At 38.4% G+C, this 25,678-nt stretch overlaps 3 protein-coding genes across 6 annotated transcripts in view; 1 reads left to right on the forward strand and 2 right to left on the reverse strand.

The window, feature by feature from the left end:
* The window catches only part of nbeal1 (neurobeachin-like 1), a 90,826-nt gene extending 87,887 nt beyond the window's left edge, over nt 1–2,939 (reverse strand). The window contains exons 1-3 of the mRNA XM_020939080.2: nt 2,924–2,939; nt 2,721–2,847; nt 2,083–2,441 (exon numbers count right to left, since the gene is read on the reverse strand). Of these exons, the coding sequence (XP_020794739.2) occupies nt 2,083–2,133 (51 nt within the window). The 5' untranslated portion in view covers nt 2,134–2,441; nt 2,721–2,847; nt 2,924–2,939. The remainder of the gene's footprint in view (nt 1–2,082; nt 2,442–2,720; nt 2,848–2,923) is intronic.
* A 2,724-nt stretch (nt 2,940–5,663) lies between these two features.
* Nucleotides 5,664–24,182, reverse strand: stradb (STE20 related adaptor beta). The gene is made up of 13 exons (XM_020939117.2): nt 23,919–24,182; nt 23,503–23,538; nt 23,290–23,400; nt 20,089–20,169; nt 15,972–16,074; nt 14,668–14,789; nt 13,121–13,229; nt 12,905–13,028; nt 10,421–10,592; nt 9,906–10,010; nt 8,323–8,579; nt 7,274–7,316; nt 5,664–7,190 (listed from the first exon to the last, which is right to left on the reverse strand). Exons 3-13 carry the CDS (start codon nt 23,299–23,301, stop codon nt 7,032–7,034), a joined length of 1,287 nt encoding a protein of 428 aa, XP_020794776.1. The 5' UTR covers nt 23,302–23,400; nt 23,503–23,538; nt 23,919–24,182; the 3' UTR covers nt 5,664–7,031.
* The window catches only part of trak2 (trafficking protein, kinesin binding 2), a 31,053-nt gene continuing 29,501 nt past the window's right edge, over nt 24,127–25,678 (forward strand). For all 4 annotated transcript variants that reach the window (XR_008633415.1, XR_008633414.1, XM_055163265.1 and 1 more), the window contains exon 1: nt 24,127–24,261. The gene's annotated coding sequence lies outside the window, so the exon portion shown is untranslated. The remainder of the gene's footprint in view (nt 24,262–25,678) is intronic.

A 25,678-nucleotide genomic window follows, 5' to 3' on the forward strand; every position in this document is an offset into this window, starting at 1 on the left:
AAATATTCTTTAACATTGTCTTGAGAAAGTGGTTCCATAAGGAGTAATTGTTGTTAGTTGAAGAATTCATTTGCTGACCCAATCCCTAATATGTGATAAGGCTGATAAGGTTCAACGTTAATGTATTTTACTTTACGATTTGCTCTAACTACTACTTTAAAACTATTGAATCTCCTACCAGTTTGCAACACTGTAATTTCCCCATTGTAGAACGAATAAAGGTTATCTTATCACCTGACATTTTTAAAAGGTTGTATCAGTTACAAAATATGGTGTTAGGATTATTGTAAGAGGAAATACTGCAGTGTCACACAACTGGTAATGGACTGAACCAAAAACAAATAACAGTTCTGTATATGAATAACATACTGTCGCTGAAAAATATAAACAAAATTAGCATAGTAGTAGTGTGCTTTCTAAACATAATACGATCAAACTTAAATTGATGTATTGTAACACTGAGAACAATTCACTGTAAACTCAATTTATCTTGACGTCACTAAATCATGTTTGGCATTGTACCTACAAAGACTACATAGACAAGAAAAAGAAATATTGATCTGTTTTGATTTTTACAAGAATTGGGTGACAAACCTGAGGCAACAAAGTGCTCCCTCATGAATAGGTAATGCTCATAAAATCTAATGTGTTACCAACCAATACATCGACCAGGAGCTTCAGGCCATTTCATTAGTGTCTCTTTTAAATGGCAGCTTTCAGTGGAGCCCGCAGCACCAGCTAAATGAGGTATTACTATGCTGCAAGTGTTATCATTTTGCATGCTAATTGTGAGTAATTATGTGCATTACGTTTGTTGTGTTCTGGGTGAAAGGAAAAGACACATGTATAGGGCTACATAACATTGGGGGAAATGTCACAGTGATTAAATAAGGTATTAATATGCTGTGAATGTTATGATTTTGTCTGCTAATTGTCGGTAATTATGTTTATCAGATTGTGTTATGGGAGAAAGGGGCACAAGACTATAAGGCTACACAAAATTGGGGGAAATGTGATTACATAAGGGATTACTATGGTATAACCATTATGATTTTGCTACTTGTGAGTCATTACATTTGTTGTGTTATGGGTAAAAGGCCAAAAGACAAATGCATAAGGCTGCATAACATTGGGGAAAATATTACTGTCATTAAATAAGGTATTACTGTGGTGTAACTGTTATAATTTTTCTGTTAATTGTCAATAATTATGTTTATTACATTGTGTTATGGGTGAAAAGGCAAAAGACAAATGTATAAGGCTGCATAACATTGAGAAAAATGTTATTGCAATTAAATAAGGTATTACTAAGCTGTAAATGTTATGATTTATTTAAACTAATTATCAGTACTTATGTTTGTTTATTACACTTGTGTTATGAGTGAAAGGTCAAAAGACAAGTCTATAACGCTGCATAACATTGAGGAAAATGTTATTGCGATTAATTACTATGCTATAAATGTTATGTTTTTGTCTGTTAATTGTCAATAATTGTGTTTATTACATGTGTTGTGTTATGGCAAAAGAGCAAAAAACATGTGTAAAGGGCTGCATTACATTGGGGGAAAATGTCATGGTGATTAAATAAGGTATTACTATGCTGTAAATGTTATGCTTTTGCCTGCTACTTGTGAGTAATTATGTTTATTACATTGTGTTACGGGTGTAGCCGCTATAAAACACCTATACTTGGGCTACAGAACTTAGGGAAAAATCTATCTGTGATTTTTATGATCACAATTGCGCCCAGTTTACATTTTAAACACAACCAGGAGCATTATTATTTTAGAAAAAGAGTAAAATATGAACTACTAATACAGAAACTCACATGCATTCCAGAGCACAAATTGTATGTAAGAAAATGACTGCTATAGAAAGTATGTGTACCACTATAATCTGAAGAAAATCTATGGGAAACACTGTCTAAACTAGAGGGTGAGCAGGTAGTTCCATAAACATTCAGGAGATTTCATACCAGTGTCTGACGTCTATTGCAATATAGTGTACAGCCCTATGTAATAACACCAAAAAAGGGTGGTTCCTATGGGTTGTTTAGGGTTAATATACAATGTGTAACCTTACCTTAGTGGAGTATAGCATCCACACCTCGTACAATCTCTCCTTGGATGCCATGGCACCAGCAAAGTGGCACCCTCCTCCTCCAACCAAAAGGCAGTACAATCCACTAGAATTACTTCATTCTTTCCCAGTCATGAGCTAATCTGCATTTGTACAGGATCAGACCATAACACCATGTTGTCCAACTTTCTGACAACGTGTCCTTTCCACCGGTAATGGCAGATATCTTCAAGAATGCACCAAGTTTTCCTCAGTATTTACTCCATGGTAAGGGTCGAGTCTTACAGTAGATTCCTCACAACAGCTGGGCCCTTTCTGCTCCTCCTGGTCGAATATAAGTCGCTCTTCCTGCTGCGTTTCCTCTGTTGAACATAACAACAAACATATTTACACCTTAAATATACAGTTTCTACATGGTTATAACAAAAAGTGACGTTAATACACTTGCAATAACCGATACTGCCTTCTCTATGGAACTAGTCTGAGCTTTACGAAGCGGTATGTGGAATTTCTCCGCATAAATCATGTATGTTATGGGATGCGAGGCACTAAAGAGCAAAAACGTGATCTGTAGACGCGAGGACAGCTGCAGAGCGCTTTAAGATCGCCTCGGGTAACATTGGAGCAATAGTTCAGCCTACCTGCCCCTGTTAGCTTCGGGCTAGCTGTCAAAAAGCCTATTTTCTTCTATTTGAGCCTCTCCTTCTCTCCACCTCCTCATGTGACCCGTACACCTCGTCAACACAAGACCGTACGAGCATAAAAGTACTGCAAGGTAATAAAAATACGTCTCACAGTTGCAGTAAAAAGCGTTTAATCCCTCCATATAAAGGCATTTCCTCACCTGAGTCCAGCGGAGCGAAACTGTCAGTGCCGTTGTTTGCAGAGTTGTTACTATCAAGCTGAAACTAAAAACGTGGAGAGCAACTTCCTGTGTGATTTATTTCAAAATAAAATACACCATCAGTTAAACAATCAACACAGTCGATTTGAAAACTTTATTATCATCTTCATCTCGTTATTCAGTCTTCAAAAGCGATGGAAAACGTTTCTACTAAACTTTAATTAGCCTCATAAACAAATTAGCTAAATTAATTACATTTATTGTGATAGGCTAAACGGATACAAATTAGACTTAAAATCAAAACAACATAAATACCGAAAGTAGTCTTTGCACTAATTAAATAGCATAATTGTTACTGTAATTTAAATAATCAAACGCATTCACAGTTTTAGAATAATTTGTTTATTATGATAAAATGCATCGTTGTTTTGTTTGCGACAGTATTAGTACTTTACGGTGTCGATGTGGAGCTTCGTGGTTACTAGGGGACGGACCAAAGCTGAAATTATAATGGAGTTTTAACGCCCCCTACCGCTCTAAAAATGCATAGAAATTTTAATAATTGCATTCAGCTTTTCCAAGTCCATCAACACACTTTTAATGGTTAATGTTTTTACGTATTTATTTACAATTTTTAGGATTTATATGTTCAGTTTCAAAGTTATTTATATTAGTTATGTATATTCAGTTTTTTATATGTATAAGTTATTAAGTTATTAGTTATTACATATGCATTACTTAGCATCTACATCTCTTTCATATTTCTTAAAGACAATTTTCTGTAATTCTCTTTGAACTGCTTTATATTTACAATTTATTATAATTCAAACTGTCCCATGTCTAATTCCACATACTGAAGCACAAAGCTTTTCTTACTGTCTTTACGCTGATTATAAACCCCTTCCTTCTCAATAAAATGTTTTTGAATGTTTTCAGGTAGACATTTATTATTGGCCTTAAATACCAGTTTCAATGTTCAAATGGCTATTTTGTCTGAAAATTTCAGTACAAACACTTAAAGGTTTTGGTTTTGATTGGGCTATTATTACTGCAATTTTTCTGATCCTTTTGTCTAGATAAAAATGTGAATAAATAGCATGAAAGTAAATGACTAAAACATACTTATAAAACAAAGTAATAGAGCTCAAAAGGCAAAATTATTGAAAAATCAAATATATTTTACTTTATATAGGCTATGATAATGCGTTTACATATTTATAAGGCTCATACAGCTACCATATCAATGTACTGCAAGTCACAGTTGTTTAGCTCATTTGTGTAACTTTTTGGTTGAGGGTCTGTCACTTGCTTGTTTCTATGGATACGTCATTGCTCTGGTTAGAATGTTCCATAGTATGACATTAAACAGCTCTACTTTACATTTATTCAGTTACAGGTGGTTTTATAGCTCAAAAATACCTAGAAAAATTTCGTATTGACAAGCCCTCCACCGGAAAAGTTACACAATGCACCTTTAACAGTACACCAGTCACAGTTACAAAGATATCACCATTATTCAAAAACATAAAGGCATTTTTTGAATACATGGACAAAGCACATTTATAATCTCATATTTTGATAATTCACAGGTAACAGGTAGAGACAAGTAACATGATGTCCTACATGAAACACAAAATGAATCTGCTATTGCTGTGTGCTCCAGTTGTACCATTGGATAAAAGGCTCTCAATAAATGCACTTAAAAATTACCCATACATCATAGTTGTATGTTTAAAAACACATTTAAATATTTACAGGTTAAAATTTGTCACTTTTGATGTCCAGCCATTATTAAAGATGCACTATGGAGCTTTTTTGGTGGAGGTTCGATACCATACCAGCTTGTCTCCATGGAGATGTTAAGATAAGATACTTTATTATCTGTCCCAGCAAGCGAATGTTATACTGTATGGCATTAAACTTCAAATCTATCTCCATGGAAACAAGCACAGAACACTCCTAGATCAAATCACAAGTCAGATCTGTGGAAAGAATGCTGCAATTAAACGGCGGCAATTAAATAAATGTTCCGTAGATGTGTTTAATGCCATACTGTGGGGCATTCCAGGCAACAAATCACCATGGAAACGAGCAGGTTGCGAGCCCACTGCCAGAAAAGCTACACGGTGCCAACTTTAAACACGCACTATGTAACTTTTTGGTGGGGGAACTGTAACCTGCTTGTTACTATGGATATGTGACTGCTCTGGAATGTTCCGCAGTGTGACATTAAACAGCTCTACTTTAACATTTATTTGATTACAGGTGGTTTTATAGCTCAAAAATCCCTTGAAAAACAACATTCTGACTGTGAGCGGGGTCACCTCTCCGCAGATCTGACCCTTAACTTGGTCAGGTTTGGTCTCCATGGCGATAGAAAGGTTTAATACCATACTGTGAAACATTCCAGGCCAATCAATAAAGAAAAGCATTTGACGGACCCTCCACCAGAAAAGTTACACAGTGCACCTTTAAGTAATGTAGTGAGGTCTGATTTTGTAGATTAAAATAATTAAAATATTAGGCTATAGTCTATGTATGTACCCTTAATACCTTAACACAATACCGTTATTCACAGTCAAATCAACATTAAAACATCGCAGAGGAAACAAAAGTACCGTATTTTACAAAGGCCCATGAAAAGTGAACATACAGGCTACCACAATGGACGAAAGTGGAATAAAGCCTATTAAAATTACCAGCTAAACAATACTATAGCAGGTCAAGTTTACTGAAAGAGCTACTGTGTCACTAGAAAAGCTCCGTAGTGTACCTTTAAAATTAACATAGTGTCCAATCAAACAGACGTTAAATTAGGGATGTAACACTATCCACATTTTAAGGTTTTGTTGCAATATTGTTTAAAAAAATATGCAACAAACATTTAGTGATGATTATTACAGTCATATTTTAAAGATGCACTATGTGACTTTTCTACCTGCTTGTCTCCATGGAGATATAACTGTTTTGCATTGATTATTCCACAGTATAGAAATACGGTCAGATCTGCGGAGAAGCGAGCCTGCACATGGTAAGAATTCATGTTTTTTAAGGTATTTTTGAGCTATAAAACACTTGTAATTTAACAAGTGTAAGGGAGATATGTTTAATGCCCTACTTTGGGACATTCCAAGCAAAGAAATAACATCGCCACGGAGACAAGCAAGTAGCTGACCCTCCACCTTAGAAGTCATGCAGTGCACCTTACAAGGATTACAATTTTCAAGTAGTAAGAGACTGTCTTTTCTTAAAGTTGGCTCCATTGAAAAGAGCAAAGAGCAAAGAGCAAAGGATCATGGTCAATGTAGTTCCCTCTGCTTTTTTTGCATTTAATGTCATATGCATAGTCCATATATTGTTGCAAGACTTGATTTTGCAATATGACATTAAAGGTGTACTGTGTAACATTTTGGTTGGGGGGTCCATCACCCGCGTGTCTGCCTGCAATGTTCCACAGTATGACTTTAAACAGCTTTACCTTACATTTATTCAATTACAGGTGGTTTTAAAGCTCAAAAATACCTAGAAAAACAAACACTTTGACTGTGAGCGGGGTTGAATCTCCACAGATCCGACCTGTAACTTGGTCTGGTTTGGTTTCCATGAAGACAGAAAGGTTTAATGCCATACTGTGGAACATTCCAGACAAAGCAATGGCATCTCCATGGAGAAAAGCATTTGATGGGCCAGAAAAATTACAGACTACACCTTCAAAGTTGCTGTTACATCCCTGATTTAGATGTGAAGAAGTGACATTTCTAGACACACCTTATATGGTGGTGCATTCCTATTTAAAATATTGTTCCAAGTAGTGTTTTTTCTTCACGTAAAGTTGCATTTTTGTTTAGGTAGGAAGTACAAGATTATAATTACAGTCAGTCTATTATATTATTAATGATATCAAGAACAGCCTTTTTGATCCAGCGCTTTCACAGTCAAAAACTCCCTTGTCAATAACATACAAAAGAATAAAAAAAACTATAATAAAGGCTCAAGTTGGCTCTTAATGTAGTGTTATAACAGCACAGTAAAATCAGGCCTCAAAATTGCGTTTTTAGTCTTTTTTGGCTTCTGCTTCATGATTTTGGGGATCTTTTTGGTGAGTTTTTTAGGAGAAGTCCCATATGGCGTCAGTGGTTTCAGATGGAGTGGTTGGTGAATTGCATGATGGGATTGGGGGGCTGGAGACGGGGGGCTCGTCCGGGTTGGTGAGCGGCACAGCGGGGTACATGAGGCTGAGGAAGGAGTCCCGCGTGTGTCTCTTCACCTGCATAAAAAATGAAAATATATGTAGTTTAAAATAGTTTGAGACAGATATTTAGAAAAGATTGAGAATAACAAGCTGCTCACCTGCTTAAAAAAGGCATGGCTCAGCAGAGTGGTTGCAGAGGGTCTATAAATGAGAAAAAAAACAGAACATTGAGGAATAATTTAGTATAAAATTCTGCAGATTCAGTTTTGAAACTTCAAATCAGATTGTATTTTTAACATTTTTCGTACAATTTCTGTCTGGCATTTTACAAAAGCAACCAAAAACACATAAAACTACAAACTACTCAAATATAAACTTTAGCATTTCGAGTAGCCAGAGAAAATAGTGAAATTCAAACTTGTACAATGCAACTTTTCTGGTAGAGGTCTGCCATCTGCTTGTCACCATAGAGATGATATACGATTTGCCTGAAATGTTCCACAGTATAAGCCAGGCTGGCGCCACCTAGTGTCTCCACTCAATTTCATTTCTCTCCAGCGACTAGGTCAGGAATCGGAATACACTAGACTAGACGGTTCACAAAAAGTGTGAGTTCGGGCACCAGCCAATCAGTGAAGAGACATACACTCTCTGTTGGCAACGATTCCCGAAATCGAGGATTTAAAGTCGGAACAAAGAGAATGTTTGGTGAATTTTATCAAGGAGAAAGACGTTATTGCCCTTCTTCCTACGGGATTTGGGAAAAGCTTAATATACCAGTTAGCAGTGCATTACATACGTCATGATCAAATAGCAGCGATTGGTTAAATTAAAAAAGTATCCACTGAGTGAACAAATCCTAATGCTGCAAGGTCAGACGGTTTCCACAAAGTGAAACCGGCTGATGAATCAGGCTACCACAGTATGGCATTAAATTTATATATCTCCAGGAGACAAGCAGGTGATGCATTGTTACTGTTGTTTGAGCAATAAAAACACCAAAAACTGAATACATGCACTATAGATACTTGTAATGCTGTACTGTGGAACATCTGGGCAAAGCAATAACATTTCCATTCTCCACCAGAAAAGTTACATATTTCACCTTCTGAGTATTTTGAAGGAATTTAAAACAGCTTTACTTTGAGAAATTATACAGGAGACAATTAATTTAAACAGTGTGGTAATACTGAAGTGTAATACTGACCTCCTCTCAGGCTGCTGCTGGAGACACTGCTGGACCAGGTTGTGCAGAGTGGCAGAGTGGTTTTTGGGCCCGGGGCTCTGTGGTCGGTCTGTGGGGGGCGCTGTGGCACTGTGGGTCATGGAGCCGGTGGCGACGCTCTCCCCTATCCCAGAGTCCACCCCAGAGCGAGAGACCTTCAGCCCGCCCAGCTCCCCCAGAGGGAAGGGGGCGACGTCGAGCAGGCAGCAGTGAGAGCCACGCAACTTCTGAAGGAGCATCTGAGCAAAACAATGCAAAAATAAATAAATCATGTTAATATAGAAATACAAAAAAACATTAACAAGGGGGTATCATACTTCTATTGGGTATTAATGATTGTATTGTTCTGAAAATGCTCTGTTTCAGTTTTGTATCTGACTCTCCTCTCCCTCTTCAGGGCGCTATCACAACACAATCAGAGTACATCCCGCTAATTAAACTACTGAACATTGCATCAGGTTTGCATCAAGTTGTTGCATAAAGTTTTGTTTTTGTATATTTATGTCGCGTGGGAGCATGGGTGATGTAAGCGTATGAACTGATCTGTACATAATCTAAGGAAGGTTTGAATAGGGCCCAGGAGAGATCACTAAATTGCTCAAACAGCATGGATGACATCTATCCAGCCATCCATCCATTTTCTTCCGCTTTATCCAGGCCAGGTCGCGGGGGCAGCAGTCTGAGCAGGAACTCCCAGACTTCCCTCTCTACACACACTTCCTCCAGCTCTTCCGGGGGAATCCCAAGGTGTTCCCGGGCCAGCTGAGAGATATAGTCCCTCCAGCGTGTCCTGGGGATTCCCTGGGGTCTCCTCCTGGTGGGACGTGCCAGAACACCTCTCCATGGAGGCACCCAGGAGGCACCCAGGAGGCATCCGGAGCAGATGCCCGAGCTCTACTCCAAGATCATCCCGTGTGACTGAGCTCCTGATCTCTAAGGGAGCACCCAGCCACCCTGCAGAAGAAACTCATTTTGGCCGCTTGTATCCGCAATCTTGTCCTTTCGGTCATTACCCAGAGCTCATGATCATAGGTGAGGGGAGGAACGTAGATTGACGGTAAATTGAGAGTTTTGCGTTTCGGCTCAGCTCCCTCTTCACCACAACGGTTCAATACAGCGACCGCATCACTGTCGACGCTGCACATATCCACCTGTCGATCTCACGACTCCATCCTCCTCTCATTAATAAATTGTTATCTTGGATTCTAAAAAATTGTAATCTGATTTTTTTGACCCCTGCCCAACTGTACTGAGGGTTAAATTTCTAGAGGTGGATGTTAAATTTGTGTCTGGTCTGCTGTAAGAAGCCATGTGCAAAGACATAACGAGCTAAAATACACTATAAATGTTCAGAAGCAAACTAACTAGCTGTGACTGCTGCATCAACTTCAAGTAAAGTTAGTTTCTTTTTTCCTTGAGTCCTTGAAACACATGTTAATTAGTGGTGTTAACTGCTCTTTTTGGTTGTTTATGCCTCATTTTGTCAAAGATGCAGTAGGCCTATAGTACAGATGAAACATGCTGAGTTATGTTTTAGAAAATTTAAAGTATTGTTCATGAAATACCTGAGTTGGCGGCATGTCTTGAAAAGGCACCCTTCCACTGACCAGTTCACAGGCAACAATCCCCAAACTGTAGATGTCTGACTTCACTCCATAACCGTGCAAGTCCTGGGGAATAACACAAGATTAATCACAAACAAAGCTCTGAAATCAACTTACATGAGATAATAACCTTTGTAATAACAGTATTTCCTCATCATTAGCTTAGTTTTATTTACTTATTTTGTTGTTTAGTTATATTTTGATCCATGCAAGTTTGAGTAATCTTGTATTGCCCTGCATTTGAGGTTTATTTTTATTTCAAAAGCCATACTCCAGGAAATGTAAGATATAAATGTAAGATTAAAAATGTCACATACTACATTTTTCAACAATGAAAATCTTTCTACAGTGAAATGCCACATGTTCTGTAGTCAATGGACCTCTATTATTAAGAAATGAACAAAATGTCAAAGAATAATCGACATAGCTGCTTTTCTCCGGGATAATGTCATTCCTGAACTAGAATATTATTATACCTGTCTGAGTAGCTCCGGACTGAGCCAGGGCAGTAGTGCGGGGCTGTGGTGGGGCATATCGTAGACCACCCTCTGCCTTTTGCCCTCCCTCATCATACTGTAGGCACTGTGCAGACCGGAGAGGTACACACGGCCCTCTCCAGACAGCAGGATGTGACTGGCTTTAACCCCCCTGGAGCAAAAACAAGGAAGTTATGGTAATGTGTTAGATAAGAGACATTGCAATTCTGATGAGATGAATGTCACTCAATTTAAAGGGCCTATATTATACTATGATACTATCTGATCCATGTAATAATGTTGTTTCCTCGTCACAAACAGACCTGGAGTTGTGTTTTGTTTCATTCACACATGTTTAACACATAAACCCATGCATATTTAGGCTGAGTTTCTCTTGCCATAGTTTAGACTTTTGTTACTTTTATTAACCTGGTTTAAATCTGGAAGCACTTCATCAACAAATTGTCTTAAACTTGAGCTTGAACTCCACTAAAAATGTTGTACTAAAAGGCATTATCACACAGGAAAACTGGACTCAAATGCAGCACACAAAGCATACAGGCAAACAAAGTCTTAGTTCAATAACATAAAGTGTCCTATCACAGGTAATGTTTAATATGGCAAACAACAATATATGATTTATTTAATGTGAAGTAAAATATCTTCCAAAACTGGGTAATACACTAAGTAGAAAATGGGCTGGGAATAAATTCAGAAACAGATACAAACTGGGAATTAAGTAGAATTGCATAAAATGTGAACAGATCAGATTCAGAGTTTCAGATAGAGCTTGAGTGTCTCTTTTGACAGGTTAACAATCTAACAAAGACTGAATGAACACAGGGAGGATATACAGACTACCCTGGGGTGATTAGGGAATGAGTGGCAGTTGTAGGAAAATTATGGAGGCAGCAAAAGGAGGACCGGAACAGACTGGACAAATGGAGTTGGACTGGAGAAAACATGTAAACAAAAGGCAGAACTGTGACAAGTATATAAGGTAGTGTTGTTACGATACTAAGATTTCAAACTTGATTTCGATACTAAGGAATATGTACTAAGGAATACTCAATACTGATTCCAATACCACAATGATAATATGTCTTTCTTTAGACAATAGAATGTGAGTTTCAACATTAAATCCTAGTACAAACTTTTTTCTCTGGGAGCCACATTATCAGTCCTGACTGTGACGAGGGCCGGAGTCGGGTCGGCCGTGAAACAGAATCATATGTCCCTGATGACGCAGATTAGATTCTTTGAAAACCGCCACACTTTACATATCAGACAAACTGCACGGTTCTTACACTGAACAAAAAAATAATCGGTCATCCATTGTTCTTTGAAAACTCTGCACTCTTTCAACTTTTCATAGTTTAACACGAGCCATTTTGCTCTGTTAGTGTGTGACTGTCACTGTTTGACCTCGAGTTTGTCAGGTGGATCAGCTGCAAATTCTGCGGAAAATATAAATACGTCATATAATTATTTAAATATAAATAAATATAAATACTTCATATAAATATCTTTTTTTATTGAAAAAAAATCAACAAAATACAAGATGCAGACATGTTATTATTTGTCAAAAAATAAAAAGAAATAAATAAAATAGGCCATGACAACTTTTGAGGATTGCCTCATAGGGCCAGTTCAAGTAGCCTGATTCTCACAGCCTTAGAATTTGTTTGCTTGACAAGAGGCAGGTACTTTTATTATTTAATCATCGTTGCTATTTGGTCGTGACGTATGTAATGCGCCACTAACGGGGCTAACTGATATATTAAGCTTTTCCCAAATCCTGTAGGAAGAAGGGCAATAACGTCTTTTCCCTTGATAAAATTCACCAAATATTCTCTTTGTTCTGGCTTTAAATCCTCGATCTTGGGAATCATTGCCAACACAGAATGTATGGCTCTTCACTGATTGTCTGGTGCCTGAACTCGCACTTCTGGGATTTTCTGCGAATCGTCTAGTGTATTCTGATTCCTGAACTAGTCGCTGGAGAGAAAAGCATTTGAGCTGGGGCACTAGGTGGCACCAGCCTGGCTACAGTTCAAGTGGTGGCAGGCAGAGGGGCTGGGGGGCCGGTCAAAGAGGTGTGGCAGGCCAGAGTTGGCCCATGGGCCTTAGTTTGATGACCCCTGTTCCTTTCTAGTTCCATGTGGTCTTATATCTGTGTAGTTCCATAGTGGTCCATGGGCGTATACTGTCTATGTGCTCTTACACTTCTTATACTTAAAAACTTATTCTTAAAAAGTTCATTTTTGTCCTGTGAATGAGACTTTTTAGAAGTGACACTTGCACAAATGAGTATCTAGTTTTGATACTAGTTTTGGTATCAATTAGTATCTGATTTTCAATACTTCTGACAACACTTATATCAGGTTAATATGAAAAATATATACTAGTATGTGCATTCAAAACTATCTCTGCAGGTATACCTATCTATGTGCCTCTGCATGTTAAAATCCTAACAGCTCTTACCGGTGAACGTAGCCCATTTTGTGGAGGTATTCCAGAGCCTTGAGCACTCCAAACAGCAGATATGCGATTAAAGACTCGCTCATACCATCAGGGAAATAGGTTCTCAGCAAAGAGTCTGCAGAGCCTGAAGAGCGAGTGGAAAAATGGATAGAGATTTTAATTCACTAATGTATCTATAAAAGCATTATCAATTTAGTTATTGTGAAGAGGTCTCACCGTAGGACATGAGCGGGGAGAGGACCCAGAGCTGACACGAGGAGCTGAAGACGAGGCGAGACGTGAGAAGGTTTGGATGGCGAAAAAGTCGAGACAGCAAAACTTCATTCTGGGGGAGAAGTAAAAATGTTGATAAATAATGGTAATGTTTAACTAGTTTTCTTAGCATAATATTGTTAATATTTGGAACTTTGAAGTACAATACTGGTGAAGAAAATATAGACAATAAAAGATAATATAGAAAGTAATTTATGCCATTGACACACAATCCCCGTTCAGCAGTGTTATCCCCCAAAAAATTCAAAATGTTTATTAATGTAAATTTTTAAAAAAAAATGAAGAAAAAAAAAAAAAATCTGAGATACCATCAGTGACTATAATAATAATAATAATAATAATAATAATAATAATAATAATAATAATAATAATTCCCAGTGTCTTAAAAGTCATTTCAATAAATAGTAAATACCGTGGGATTTAAAAAACAGATATTTAGTTGTATCCAGTTGAGGTGGCTCGGGCATCTGTTCCGGATGCCTCCTGGGCGCCTCCCTCGGGAGGTGTTCCGGGCATGTCCCACCGGGAGGAGGCCCCGGGGAAGACCCAGGACACGCTGGAGGGACTATGTCTCTCGGCTGGCCTGGGAACGTCTCGGGAGGAAGTGTCTGGGGTGAAGGAAGTCTGGGAGTCCCTGCTTAGGCTGCTGCCCCCGCAACCCGGCCCCGGATAAGCGGACGAAAATGGATGGATGGATGGATATTTAGTTGTAATGCTTTATAATGATTTTCAATTATGGGATATTTTAATAACATGGGATATGTTTTCTACTTTTCCTATGTTATTTTTTTCTCTTATGAGGTAGATTACTAAAATACTCCATCCATCTGCTCTTGGCCTGGCCCTTCTGTCAAATTTTCAAACCCTTAGTGACCCACAAGTCAAAAACTTTGCCCACCCCTAGTCTAGAATGTTCCACAGTATGGAATTAAACCGTATTTCCATGGAGACAAGCATGACTCCACCAGGCCAAGGCTAAGATTTTTTTTTTTATTTAAATAATCAAGTCTGTTATAAACAGTATCAAAAGCATGACACTCTCTTATAAATAAATGTTAAAGTTATTTGATCTACAAAAGCCCTTTTATTATATATTGATTCATCGTCTTGTTGTAATTTATATTCAGAATTATATAAGTCCTAAATAAAAATAAATACGGCTATATAATCCTTCATTATAACTAAATTGATGTTATTGTTATCATTATGTTTTATGAATGTTTGTATTGTGCTGCTTCAAATGGATTTCCTTCGGGATAATAAAGTATTTCTACTGCAGCGACTGCAGAGGTAGCTGCTTTTCCTTCCATTTTTCCTTTTGAGAATGCAGCTGTGGGCAGCTTTTACCACTCTCTTAGCTAAATTACTCCAACATAATTTGTCAACGCCATTACTGCTGCTGGTTCACTGAGTAAGTGTAGATTTTGAATTAATGTATGAAATCATTCTTGTGAGGAAAGTCAGCCAAAGATGTTTGGTAGTCAAAGTACCATAAGTTGTAGCAGCTCCTCTTCTGTGCACTCGTCCAGGTTGGTTTGTTTTAAAGCCACTAACTGCCCCGTGGGGATGTGTCTGCCCATGTGCACCAGGCTCAGGTTATTAAAGCCCCTCCCTGAAAATGACAAACATTTAAACATATAAAACCATGCAATATTTACATAACAGGGGATGAGAAAGTAAAAAAGCGTAAGTGAAATTCTACAGTGTTTAAGTCTAAGTTTATATGACGACGGTCTGAATAGAAGACGAAAAAATTTGCGTTGCGTCTTCACTTTTTATTCCGCGATTAGACGAGCGTTTTCGGGAGGAAATCTGCGTGAAATACGGTGACGCAAAAGTGTGTGGAATTCGATTGTATATGCATGCCAGGTGGCTTCGGTGGTGATGTATGTGACTTAAATGCATATGTGATGTGAGTAGATCTGACCAGAGTTTTGCGTCTTGGGCAGTGTAGATGAAAACGCTACGGCGGAGTGTATTCAACTTTTCCACTCTGGAGGATGGTTTCAGATTTTTGCGTTTTTAAGTCCCAAAAAACGCCATCACTGTCTAAACGAAAGGCACTTCCAATAAAATACTGTGTCATTTTTACCCGCAAGTGTTCTCAGGCCCTAAGTTAAAGGTGTATTGTGTAATTTTTCTGGTGGATGTTCTGCCACCTTCAAGTCTTCATGGTGATTGTATGGTTTGCTGTGAATGTTCCACAGTATGACTCTAAACTTATCTAACTCCCATATATACTGGAAACAAGCAGATAGCACAACCAGGCCAAGTTACAGGTCAGATCTGCGGAGAGGCGACCCTGCACATTAAGAATACATGTTTTGCAGGGTATTTTTTAGCAATAAAAACACCTGATGAATGCTTGATGGAGTTGTTTAATGCTGTGTTGTGGAACATTCTAGGCAGTGACATCATCTCCATGGAGACAAGCAGTTTCACACCCTCCACCAAAGTTACATGAACTAAAATAAGCTCAAATTCCAATAGATTTACTTTTTTAGACAACTTTTTACCGATTAATATACCATGTAACTCTTTGAACTTTTTTAGATAATTTGACAAGGCCATTTCTGAAGATAATTAAATTGTAGTTTTATGCACACAAACTCAATACTGAGAGACAGCACTTTGTTTTTGTGGTTTTAAATTATTAAGTTTTAAGTTTATGATAGAGATTTAATTTAAGTATGGTAATAATTTTTTTATTTGCTCTAAATGACACTTATACCTTTAATATTCTCAAAATCTGACAAGCTCCAATACGGAATAACATGTTTAGGAAAAATCTCACCAAGCTCAGCCAGTATTTGGTAGTGGGCCGGTTCCGCCGACAGCCCCGTGACGTCATCGCCCCCTGCCGGCCCTTGGAGGGTGAATTCAGATCCGTCCGAGCTCTAGGCAACGTATTTTCAAACATAAATGAATAAAATTGACACAACAGAAAATAACAGCCTTTATAAACAGTTGGAAGTTAGTGTGGACTTGGGTAATAGGTTAGTAGTGTGATGGACGCTGCCAGAGGGGGCGCTATGGAGCAAGGGAAATGAGGAGAGGGGTTATCTTTGCTTTTTGAGAAATGTACTGTCAATATTGCCAATTTATTACTTGAAAAATTATTTCTTTAGAGGTGCATTGTGTAACTTTTCTGGTGGAGGGTCCGTCAGATGCTTTTCTCCACGGAGATGTTGGTCTGGAATGTTTCACAGTATGGTATTAAGTCTTTCTATCTCCATGGAGACCAAACCAGACCAAGTTACAGGTCAGATCTGTGGAGAAGCAACCTCGCTCACAGTCAGAATGTTTGTTTTTCTAAGTATTTTGGGGCTATAAAACCACCTGTAATTGAATAAATGTAAGGTGGAACTGTTTAATGTCACACTGTGGAACATTCCAGGCAGAGCAATGACATATCAATAGAAACAAGCAGGTGACGGACCTCAAACCAAAAAGTTACAGAGTGCACTTATAACCAGAGGCGGGGACATACAAGTCCTGACTTGGACTCGAGTCAGACTTGAGCCACTATTTTTAGGACTTGAGACTTGACTTGATAAAATGGACTAAGACTTGGGAGTCGACTTGGACTTGAAGGTCACTGACTTGGGACTTGACTCGAACTTGAACCTTGTGATTTGAGAAGATTTGAGAAGACTTTTAAATCTGAATTCTTTCTAATCTGACTGTAATGATTCACACTAAGATCTTGTCAAGACATTTAAAAAGGAAAAATTTACATTTCTACAATTCTTATATACTCTATAAATACTCATATTTAAATATACTATGATTTTTTTAAAGTACAATTTTGTTTAAAATTCATATAAATTGCAAAAATCTAAACTATATTTGGTATTTTGGTTTAAAAACTTGAAATGAATTGAAGCTCAAAGCAGACGACTTGGACTTGACTTGGACTTATGGGCCAGTGACTCGAGACTCGACTTGGACTTGCCTGTATTTGACTTGGGACTTGACTCAGACTTGAGACTTACTTGAGACTTGCAAAACAACGACTTGATCCCACCTCTGCCTATAACTATGAAATGATCTTTAAATAAATGATCTTTAAATAAATGAATATACAACAATATTTGACTTGACTACTTTAAAGTATTTTGTCTCATGGAAATGTGAATTATTTGCCTGTAATGTTCCACAGTATAGTTTTAAATTTATCTAACTCCACAAAGACGATGCCACCAGACCAAGTTACGGGTCAGATCAGTGGAGAGGCGACCCCACTCTCAGTAGTAACCCTGTATGTGTATTTTAACATTGATACTTGATACATGAAATCTAAATAAGTAAGTTTAGTGCTATACTGTGGGATATTAAAGCAAAGTTATAACATCTCCATGGAGACAAGCTGGTAACGTGTAATATCTACCAGAAAAGCTACATACTGTATCTTTAAACTGAACCACACATCAGTCCCTGCATTAGATTATAGAGGTTTGGACTTATACCTGAAAACCTTTTAGCTTGATTAGTGCGTCCCGTTTAGACGATCACAGAGTACAGCACGGAGAGCCACTGTTCTGAATGAATTATTAAATCAACTTTGGACCATTTTCAGAAGAAGATTTGGAAGAAGAAGACATTTTGACGAGGAAATTCATGCAAAAGGAGCGTTTTAACCAATAACATAGGCTTAAAGAAAGATATGATATTGGTTAAATAAGCTTCAGACATGAAAACAGGTGACAATTGTTGATCATGGACATTGGCCTGTCACAGTAACACAGATTTAACTATATTTTTGGGCTAATAATGATTTTGTTTACTTTTAATTGTTCAAAATACAGCCAAATAATTACCAATATTATAATCATAGGTAATATATTGACTTCATATATTGGAAACATTTATTTGAAGACATAGTTATACATACATAAGCTGGACATTACTTCAAAACAAATGAGAAGAGATATAGATCTAATCAAAAGTAATAAAAGAGGGTATTTTTTCATATTTTTCTGCAATAAATTTGAGCAGATTTGAGCTGCAGAGGGTTATACTAGACTAAGTATTGCAACCAGGACCAGGATTGAGACCAGAACTGAGACCAGGAACAGGACCAGGACTGAGACTGGGACCAGACCGGGACCAGACCAGGACTGAGACCGGGACTGAGACCAGGACTGAGACCGGGACTGAGACCGGGACTAAGACCGGTGCCCGACCGGGACCAGACCAGGACTGAAACCAGGACTGAGACCGGGACCAGACCAGGACTGAGTCCGGGACCAGGACTGAGACCAGACCTGAGACCGGGACCAGACCAGAACTGAGACCAGGACTGAGACCGGGACTTAGACCAGTACTGAGGCTGGGCCAGACCAGGACGAGACCGTGATTGAGACTGGGACTGAGACGAGACCAGACCAGAACTGAGACCAGGACTGAAACTGGGACCAGACCAGGACTAAAAACAGTTTAGTCCTGGTTTAGGTGCAGTCGTGGTTAAGTCCGTATGCGGCGCAAAAGTCCGGCATCGCAATTTAATCCGTGTATCATTCGTTCATTCGTTTTTCAATATAAAACCAAAAATAAGAAAACGAAAAAACTACAGTTTTCTTCGTTATTTGTCTCCAAAACCAAAATGAAAAAACGGATAACGATTCGTTTTTTCTGTTTTCGATTTTGTGTTTAAATGAAGAATGGAAAAAACGGATAACGGCCGTTTCCCGTTTACGTGACTTCCGTGACTGCGATGCCGAACTTTTGCACCGCATACGGACTGAACCGGGACTGATCCAGGTCCGAGACCAGACCGAGACCAGAGCGGGACTGAGACCGGGACCAGAGCGGGACCAGAGCGGGACCAGACCGGACTCCGAGCTTTGACTCCGAGCCTCCACGGGGTCCGAGCCTCAGCTTCGAGCTCCGGTCCTGCCGTGGGCTCTGAGCCTCCGGTCTGGTCCCGGTCTGGTCTTGGTCTGGTCCTGGTCTTGTCTCGATCTCGGTCTCAGGCCCGCTCTGGTCCCGGTCTGGTCCCAGTCTCACCGCATACGGACTGAATCAGGACGGATCCAGGTCCGAGACCAGACCGAGCTGCTCTGGTCCTCCGCGATCAAGAACCGCGGTTGATTCCGAGGTGGTGCAGAGCCTCTGACTGACGCTTTCACCCCAACGAAAACGAACCGAACTAAGAGCTTTTGGTTCAGATGGACCAGGTCCGGGACCAGACCGGGACCAGAGCGCTACTGAGACTCAGTCCCGGTCTCGGTCCCGCTCTGGTCCCGGTTTCAGTCCCGCTCTGGTCCCGGTCTGGTCCCGGTCTCAGTCCCGCTCTGGTCTCGGTCTGGTCTCGGACCTGGGTCAGTCCTAGTTCAGTCCGTACGCGGTGCAAAAGTTCGGCATCGCAGTCACGGAAGTCACGTAAACGGGAAACGGCCGTTATCCGTTTTTTCCATTCTTCATTTAAACACAAAATCGAAAACTGAAAAAACGAATCGTTATCCGTTTTTTCATTTTGGTTTTGGAGACAAATAACGAAGAAAACTGTTGTTTTTTCGTTTTCTTATTTTTGGTTTTATATTGAAAAACGAATGAACGAATGATACACGGATTCAATTTAAGTCACGGAAACCGTTTTTTCCATTATTCATTAAAACACAAAATCGAAAACTGAAAAAAAAGAATCATTATCTGTTTTTTTATTTTGGTTTTGGAGACAAATAATGAAGAAAATTGTTGTTTTTTTCATTTTCTTATTTTTGGTTTTATATTGAAAAACGAATGAACGAATGATACACAGATTTAATAGTCCTGTTGTGGCCCTAATATGTAGAATCATTTTTTGGCAGTGCTCTAGTGTTATCTCCAATATTTCCTTCAGTATCTCTTGCACTTAAACATGAGTTATGGTGACAGGCCCACATGGACATCATCAACATGTTACTGACCAGGAACTGGTGGCTGGTGTCTTCATAGCACTCCTCTATGTCCATGGGCTGGACCTGAGCGTGGGAGATGCAGGAACAGTCCTGGGGGGAGGGGGGAGGAGCAGAGTGAGACATGCTCAAAGGGGTGAGGCGTCTGGGGAGTGGGAAGGCATGTGGGGGTGGATAGGGATGTCATGATTTTGGTGTTTTAGGATTATTTTAACAAGAAATATTATAATTTCTTACCATGAATGAGAGAAACTAGTTAATCTACGCTTCCACTTTCACTTGTCTAATACCGTTGATGTAGCCAGCTTCATTAAACTATATATTTTAGACGAAAAACTACTATTTAAAGCCACAGTATGTAACTTTTTAGCCAAAAATGACTAAAATAAAAGCATGTTTTTTCCTTTTGGCTCCATTAATGCACTGAAAAACATGCATCTTCACTGTGAGTGGGCTTGCATCTCCACAAACCTGACTCTTTCTATTTCTCATGCAGGTGATGTGCCATCTCCAGAAAGTTACATACTGCAGCTTTAATATTTAATGTTTTTATATTTACCAAGTGAAAAGAGTTTCTTATATAGACAGTGGGTCAATTGTTTTTAGTAGGCTGGCCTATATAAGATAGTTTAACACAATAACTTTTCTTTTCAATAGCATTTCCATTCATTTTACAAATTTTACTAAACAAAAGCTTCTTAAACTGTGACAAAATGACTCTTATATAACTATTAAAGCTAAAATGAATTGTTAAATCACTGTATACTGACATCCGTATGTATGTAGCAGGGGTCATGGATGGAGCGAGGTCAAAAGCAAGCGCTCAGATGTGGTATTTTAAATGTGGAATTTTATCTGTGAAGTGAAGAGGGAGTTAAATATGATTAAGAGGCAATGGACTCAGAGTGTCTCCAATGAGCTGAGTCTATAAATACACTTCCATTAACACAGAGAGCCACTGTAACGTCAATAATGTGGCTTAAATGACATGTTAATTTGACTTGCAAACCTCTCACACATTTACATCTCTGTTTATTCTAACAACAATCGTAGCACAGTTGGTAGAGTATCCACCCACTAACCTAAAGACTGCTGGTTTAATCCTTATTCCCACAAGTACCTTCATCATTATCCTCATTACAGTCTTCTTATTAGGCAAAACACTTCACACAATTCACACATTCACTCGTCTGAATGTTAATTTGAGTGAATGGGTGAAGAGTTCATTGATTTTATTGTGGTTTAAAGGTGCACTTTTCTGGTGGAGGGTCTGTCACCTGCTTGTCTCCATGGAAATTATGTTGCTTTGTCTGGAATGTCCCAGTATGGCATTACATGAATCTATCTTGCACGTATTCAATAGCATGGGTTTTAATGTACCGTATTTTTCGGACTATAAGTCGCACTTTTTTTCATGGTTTGGGTGTTTCCTGCGACTTATACTCTGGTCTATATTAAAATTTTCACACTGAAACCATGAGAGGCTCTAGTCTTGTGTGTCAGTATCTGCTGTTCCAATTACTCCTGTACCACTGTCACTTCACTGTACTGCACATGTCTCCTGCAGAAAGAGCCTCTGTCCTGCTGCAAGTAGTGAAATATTCAGCTGAAAATGGTAATTGAGCAGCAGAAAGAAAGTTTGGAGTGAAAGCGGGGGTGGACAACACAGCTTCACGGTAACTGAGAGGGTGCTTCATGCAACTTTCCTGGAAGTCACTGCGACTTATACTCTGGAGCGACTTATAGTCCGAAAAATACGGTACCTAAAAACCTGTAACTTGACCCTATGGCATCGCTTGCCCTCTCCGTAGGGATAGATAAGCGTAATGCCATACTGCGGAACATTCCAGGCAACATTTCCACGGAGAGACGCTGGTGACAGACCTTCCACCATAAAAGTTACACAATGCACCTTTAATGTGAGGGTCTTCCTGTCCAAATACATGCATGCGGTAAATAGGTCAAGCAATTTACGTGATTTTGGTATGTCCCAATATCTCAACTGGAGTCAAGGCATTACAGTTTTTATTTTCCATAGAACTATAATAAAATAAAATAAAATAAATAAATAAAATAATAATAATAATAATAGTAAAGTTTAGCCACTTATTCAAGTAGCTTCTTCAGTTTTGAATTGAATTTTTGTCCATTTATCAAAACAGTCTTTTCTTTTGCAATAAGTGATAATTGTCTATCGCTGCTGGGATCATATTTAAGAAGAAAAATGAATGACAGTACAGTCTAAGTCTACTACTATTACTTCACCATGACTTAACTTCTTATAGACCCCAGTAGCACAGAACAAGATTTATAATAACTGTGACAGCAGTTCTTGGCTCTGTCTGAAATAGTACAACATGATATAAAAGGTCAAAAAGGAGGGCGCGTTCTTGGTCTTAGCACAGTCTAATGCAAAAAACACATGTAATATGAACTGACAAATGACAACTGCATAGAGATTTATCAGAACATAATGAAAACTACTGCATAAGTATGTTTTTTGATCTGTAATAAGCGTAGAAACAAGCTTTGTTAAAGAAGTGGTATCCGTGGAAAACCTAATTCCTTGTTCTCACCTTGACCTAAATCTCTAACAATAACATTAAATTGCAAATAAATTAACATATAGGTCATAAGCATTAGAAACTTCTCTCCCTTACTGCTTCATAGAGTTTGCAAAATATAAGATTATGCTATTATTATACAGCAGCCTAATAATAAGTTAATAATATAGTAAGAATTTTGCATCTTGAGTCATTCATAAAGGTCTGGCTCATTGATCCATGATTTCAGAATGAAGAAAAATTAGACCGTTTCCGTAGTAATTAACAATTTAAAACCAAAATATATACTATAGATTTTTAAATAAGAAGAAAAAAATCCTCAAAAATGTTCCTTGTAACAGGAAGCTGAAAGTCATAAATATGAAAATTTTCTGCACAACTATAACTATGAAACGTTTGCTCTGACCTTGGCTATGAACACATAATAAACACAATCAAATCCAAGCAGTTTGAAAGAATAAATAAAACCAGATTGAAATTTGAAATAAAGTAAAGCTCGCTGTGTCGAAAACTCCAAGAAATGAACTGACTCGACTCCATTCACAACAACAAGCATGAATGACACGGCTGACTGATTCTAGTAGGTCACGAAGCATTTACAGAACACAAAACACACGTGGGATCAGATTATTATCATATTATTCCTTACCAAGAAAGACATGGAGTCCTTTTTGTGACGATTTTACCCGAAGCTTTGGCATTCATTCGCGGGGAGGCTGCTGCGAGAGACGAGAGGTGGATACGGTAGAGACAAATCCCACTGTGAAATACGATAGCTTTCAGTAAATATGTGCCTCAATGAAACGGAATACAACCAGCAACCGTGTGTATCAATGAACGCGTGCGTGCGTGCGTCTCCTACCTGGTCGCATCAGCAGCAGACGTCGTTGGTCCGGATCTAAAACCCAAAAGCGCATAGATTTACTTGTACTTTACCATCCAAAATTACGCATGGTTACATAGTGTGCCCAAAAGCGGCCACTGGTTATGTAAAGAGGTTTTATCTACACGCAAAGGGATCAAATCTTGGCACTTGCTGTCCTATAAGCTATAACCAAATGTAATCTATTCTTCCAGATGTTTTTAATCACGACTATGCAAGACGATCTGTCAATGTGAAACACTTCTTTTTGTTATTCACGCGTAATTTACAGCTAATAATTGGACTTTTAAACAAATATAAGAGTGAAATTAATAATATATGACAACAAATTAACTATATTAACTAAACCGTGTTCTGAAAAAAACATCTGGCGTGTGAAATACAAAACCACTCACCTTTTTCGTCAACAAATCACAAAACGTCGCTAAAAATCTTTATCTATGTCTGACAGCTGTAAAGTTCATCGTCATGTCACATATCGAAATGCATGTTACGACGATATTACGAAGTTATAAACGCAAAACTTGGGAGCATTGTCCAGTTTCTTGACAAGACTTTTAATTTGACACCCGTCGCGTACTACATGCGTAATCCGTGCGTCTGGCTGGCGCGTATTGATCGTGTCGGAGTTGGCTAGCCCTTCCTACTACCCCATTGTTTAGGCGTTTTGGACACGGTCAGATCGTCTCCCCATGTGCCCCTAAATCCACCCACACTGGGGAATAAATAGCGCACAAGGTAAGCTGAATTTAGACTGTGATATATGTGGGTTTCCGTGGAGGTTGCGTAAGAAAACGTGCTTTGTTTGGCTAGGATGGAGTTAGCGCGCGATGCTAGCGGTGCGTCTAGCTGTCATCCTCGCCCATCATTCCCGATAAATACTCGTAACAGGGTCAGTTCTGCTCCAGATCTCAATTTAAGATAATTTGTTGACCTATTTAACGCAAATACCCAAATCCACGACTTCTCAAGCCTTAAAATAGCTAAAAGTACCAAGGATGCTGCGTTACTGACTAATTTTTATGGACAGGGACCGTGATTTGACATTGTAAACAACGTATTTCATGTAGAAACAAAACAAACATTTAAAATATTGCAAAAAATATATACAGACACAATTACAGCTTTAATTTAATTATTTTTGCATCTTTTTACAGTGTTTTCAGTTTTAGAAATATTGCATCATTACACATTTCAGGCAGAAACCACAATATTAAGTGTAATTTTTTTTATAGTAAAGACAATATTGGTCTAATAATTGAATTTGTAAGATGTTATGATTTCTACAGTGCAATTTATATATATTTTGGGTGATTTTGGTTGGCTTTTATGTGTGAATGTTATTGCTACGACTACTGACAGATAGATTTAAGTTAAAATTTTACATTCTTAAAAGGCAAATTTGTGGTTCTAGACTAACGTGACCAGATTTCCAAAAGTATTTTAGTCTATTTAAGCAAATTTACTGTATTTTACCTTAAAAAATGACCAATTATGCCGCTCTTTACTGTTGGCAGGTTGCACATTGGTCCAAAATTGGGACACCTAGGACTTTTTTGTGTATAAAACTGGGACAAATCAGTAGTTTTGGATAAATCTGCGGGGACAGGGGACACAGGGCTCAAAACTGGGACTGTCCCGGATAAATAGGGACATCTGGTCACCCTGTTCTAGACTAAATTTTCTGCTGTTAAATATAGAATGAATGTAGAGTGATGTAGATACTAGGATCACCTTAAGAAATTGAAATTATTTAAGCTTTTTGTTGGCTAATCTATATGCATCTTTGCACAGTTTGAAGTTCAGAATGCAGCAATATTATTTATAGTAAACTAATTTTAAATACATTAAAATTTGACTTATTGAACCCCTGTCTAGACGCTCAAGGTCACTCACAGTCTCGGCGTGTTTATCCTGCCATCTCCTTGAAGTGTTCCCGAAAGAAAATATTATCAACTCGATGAATTAATTTGATCTGGACCTCTAATTTAATTTCACTGTAAAATAAATTTCGAGTTTTGCTGTGATGTTGAAGAAACAAGAATTCATTTAATCAATTAAGCGTGAGCGGTCGGATCTGAACAGACATCTGACTCACATGATGATTCACATACCATTCTCCATGACACACTCTGGTATTTTAGCTATGGGAAAA

The sequence above is a fragment of the Boleophthalmus pectinirostris genome, unplaced genomic scaffold, assembly GCF_026225935.1.
Source record: "Boleophthalmus pectinirostris isolate CB_2022bp ecotype Guang Dong unplaced genomic scaffold, ASM2622593v1 HiC_scaffold_11, whole genome shotgun sequence".
NCBI classification, from domain to species: domain Eukaryota; kingdom Metazoa; phylum Chordata; class Actinopteri; order Gobiiformes; family Gobiidae; genus Boleophthalmus; species Boleophthalmus pectinirostris.

Coding starts and splice junctions, on each gene's coding strand:
- stradb (XM_020939117.2), bottom strand. Junction 13,029..13,120: donor CTCCCCGCTCATGTCCTACG/GTGAGACCTCTT, acceptor CTCGCTCTTCAG/GCTCTGCAGACTCTTTGCTG. Junction 10,593..12,904: donor AAAATGGGCTACGTTCACCG/GTAAGAGCTGTT, acceptor TTTTTGCTCCAG/GGGGGTTAAAGCCAGTCACA.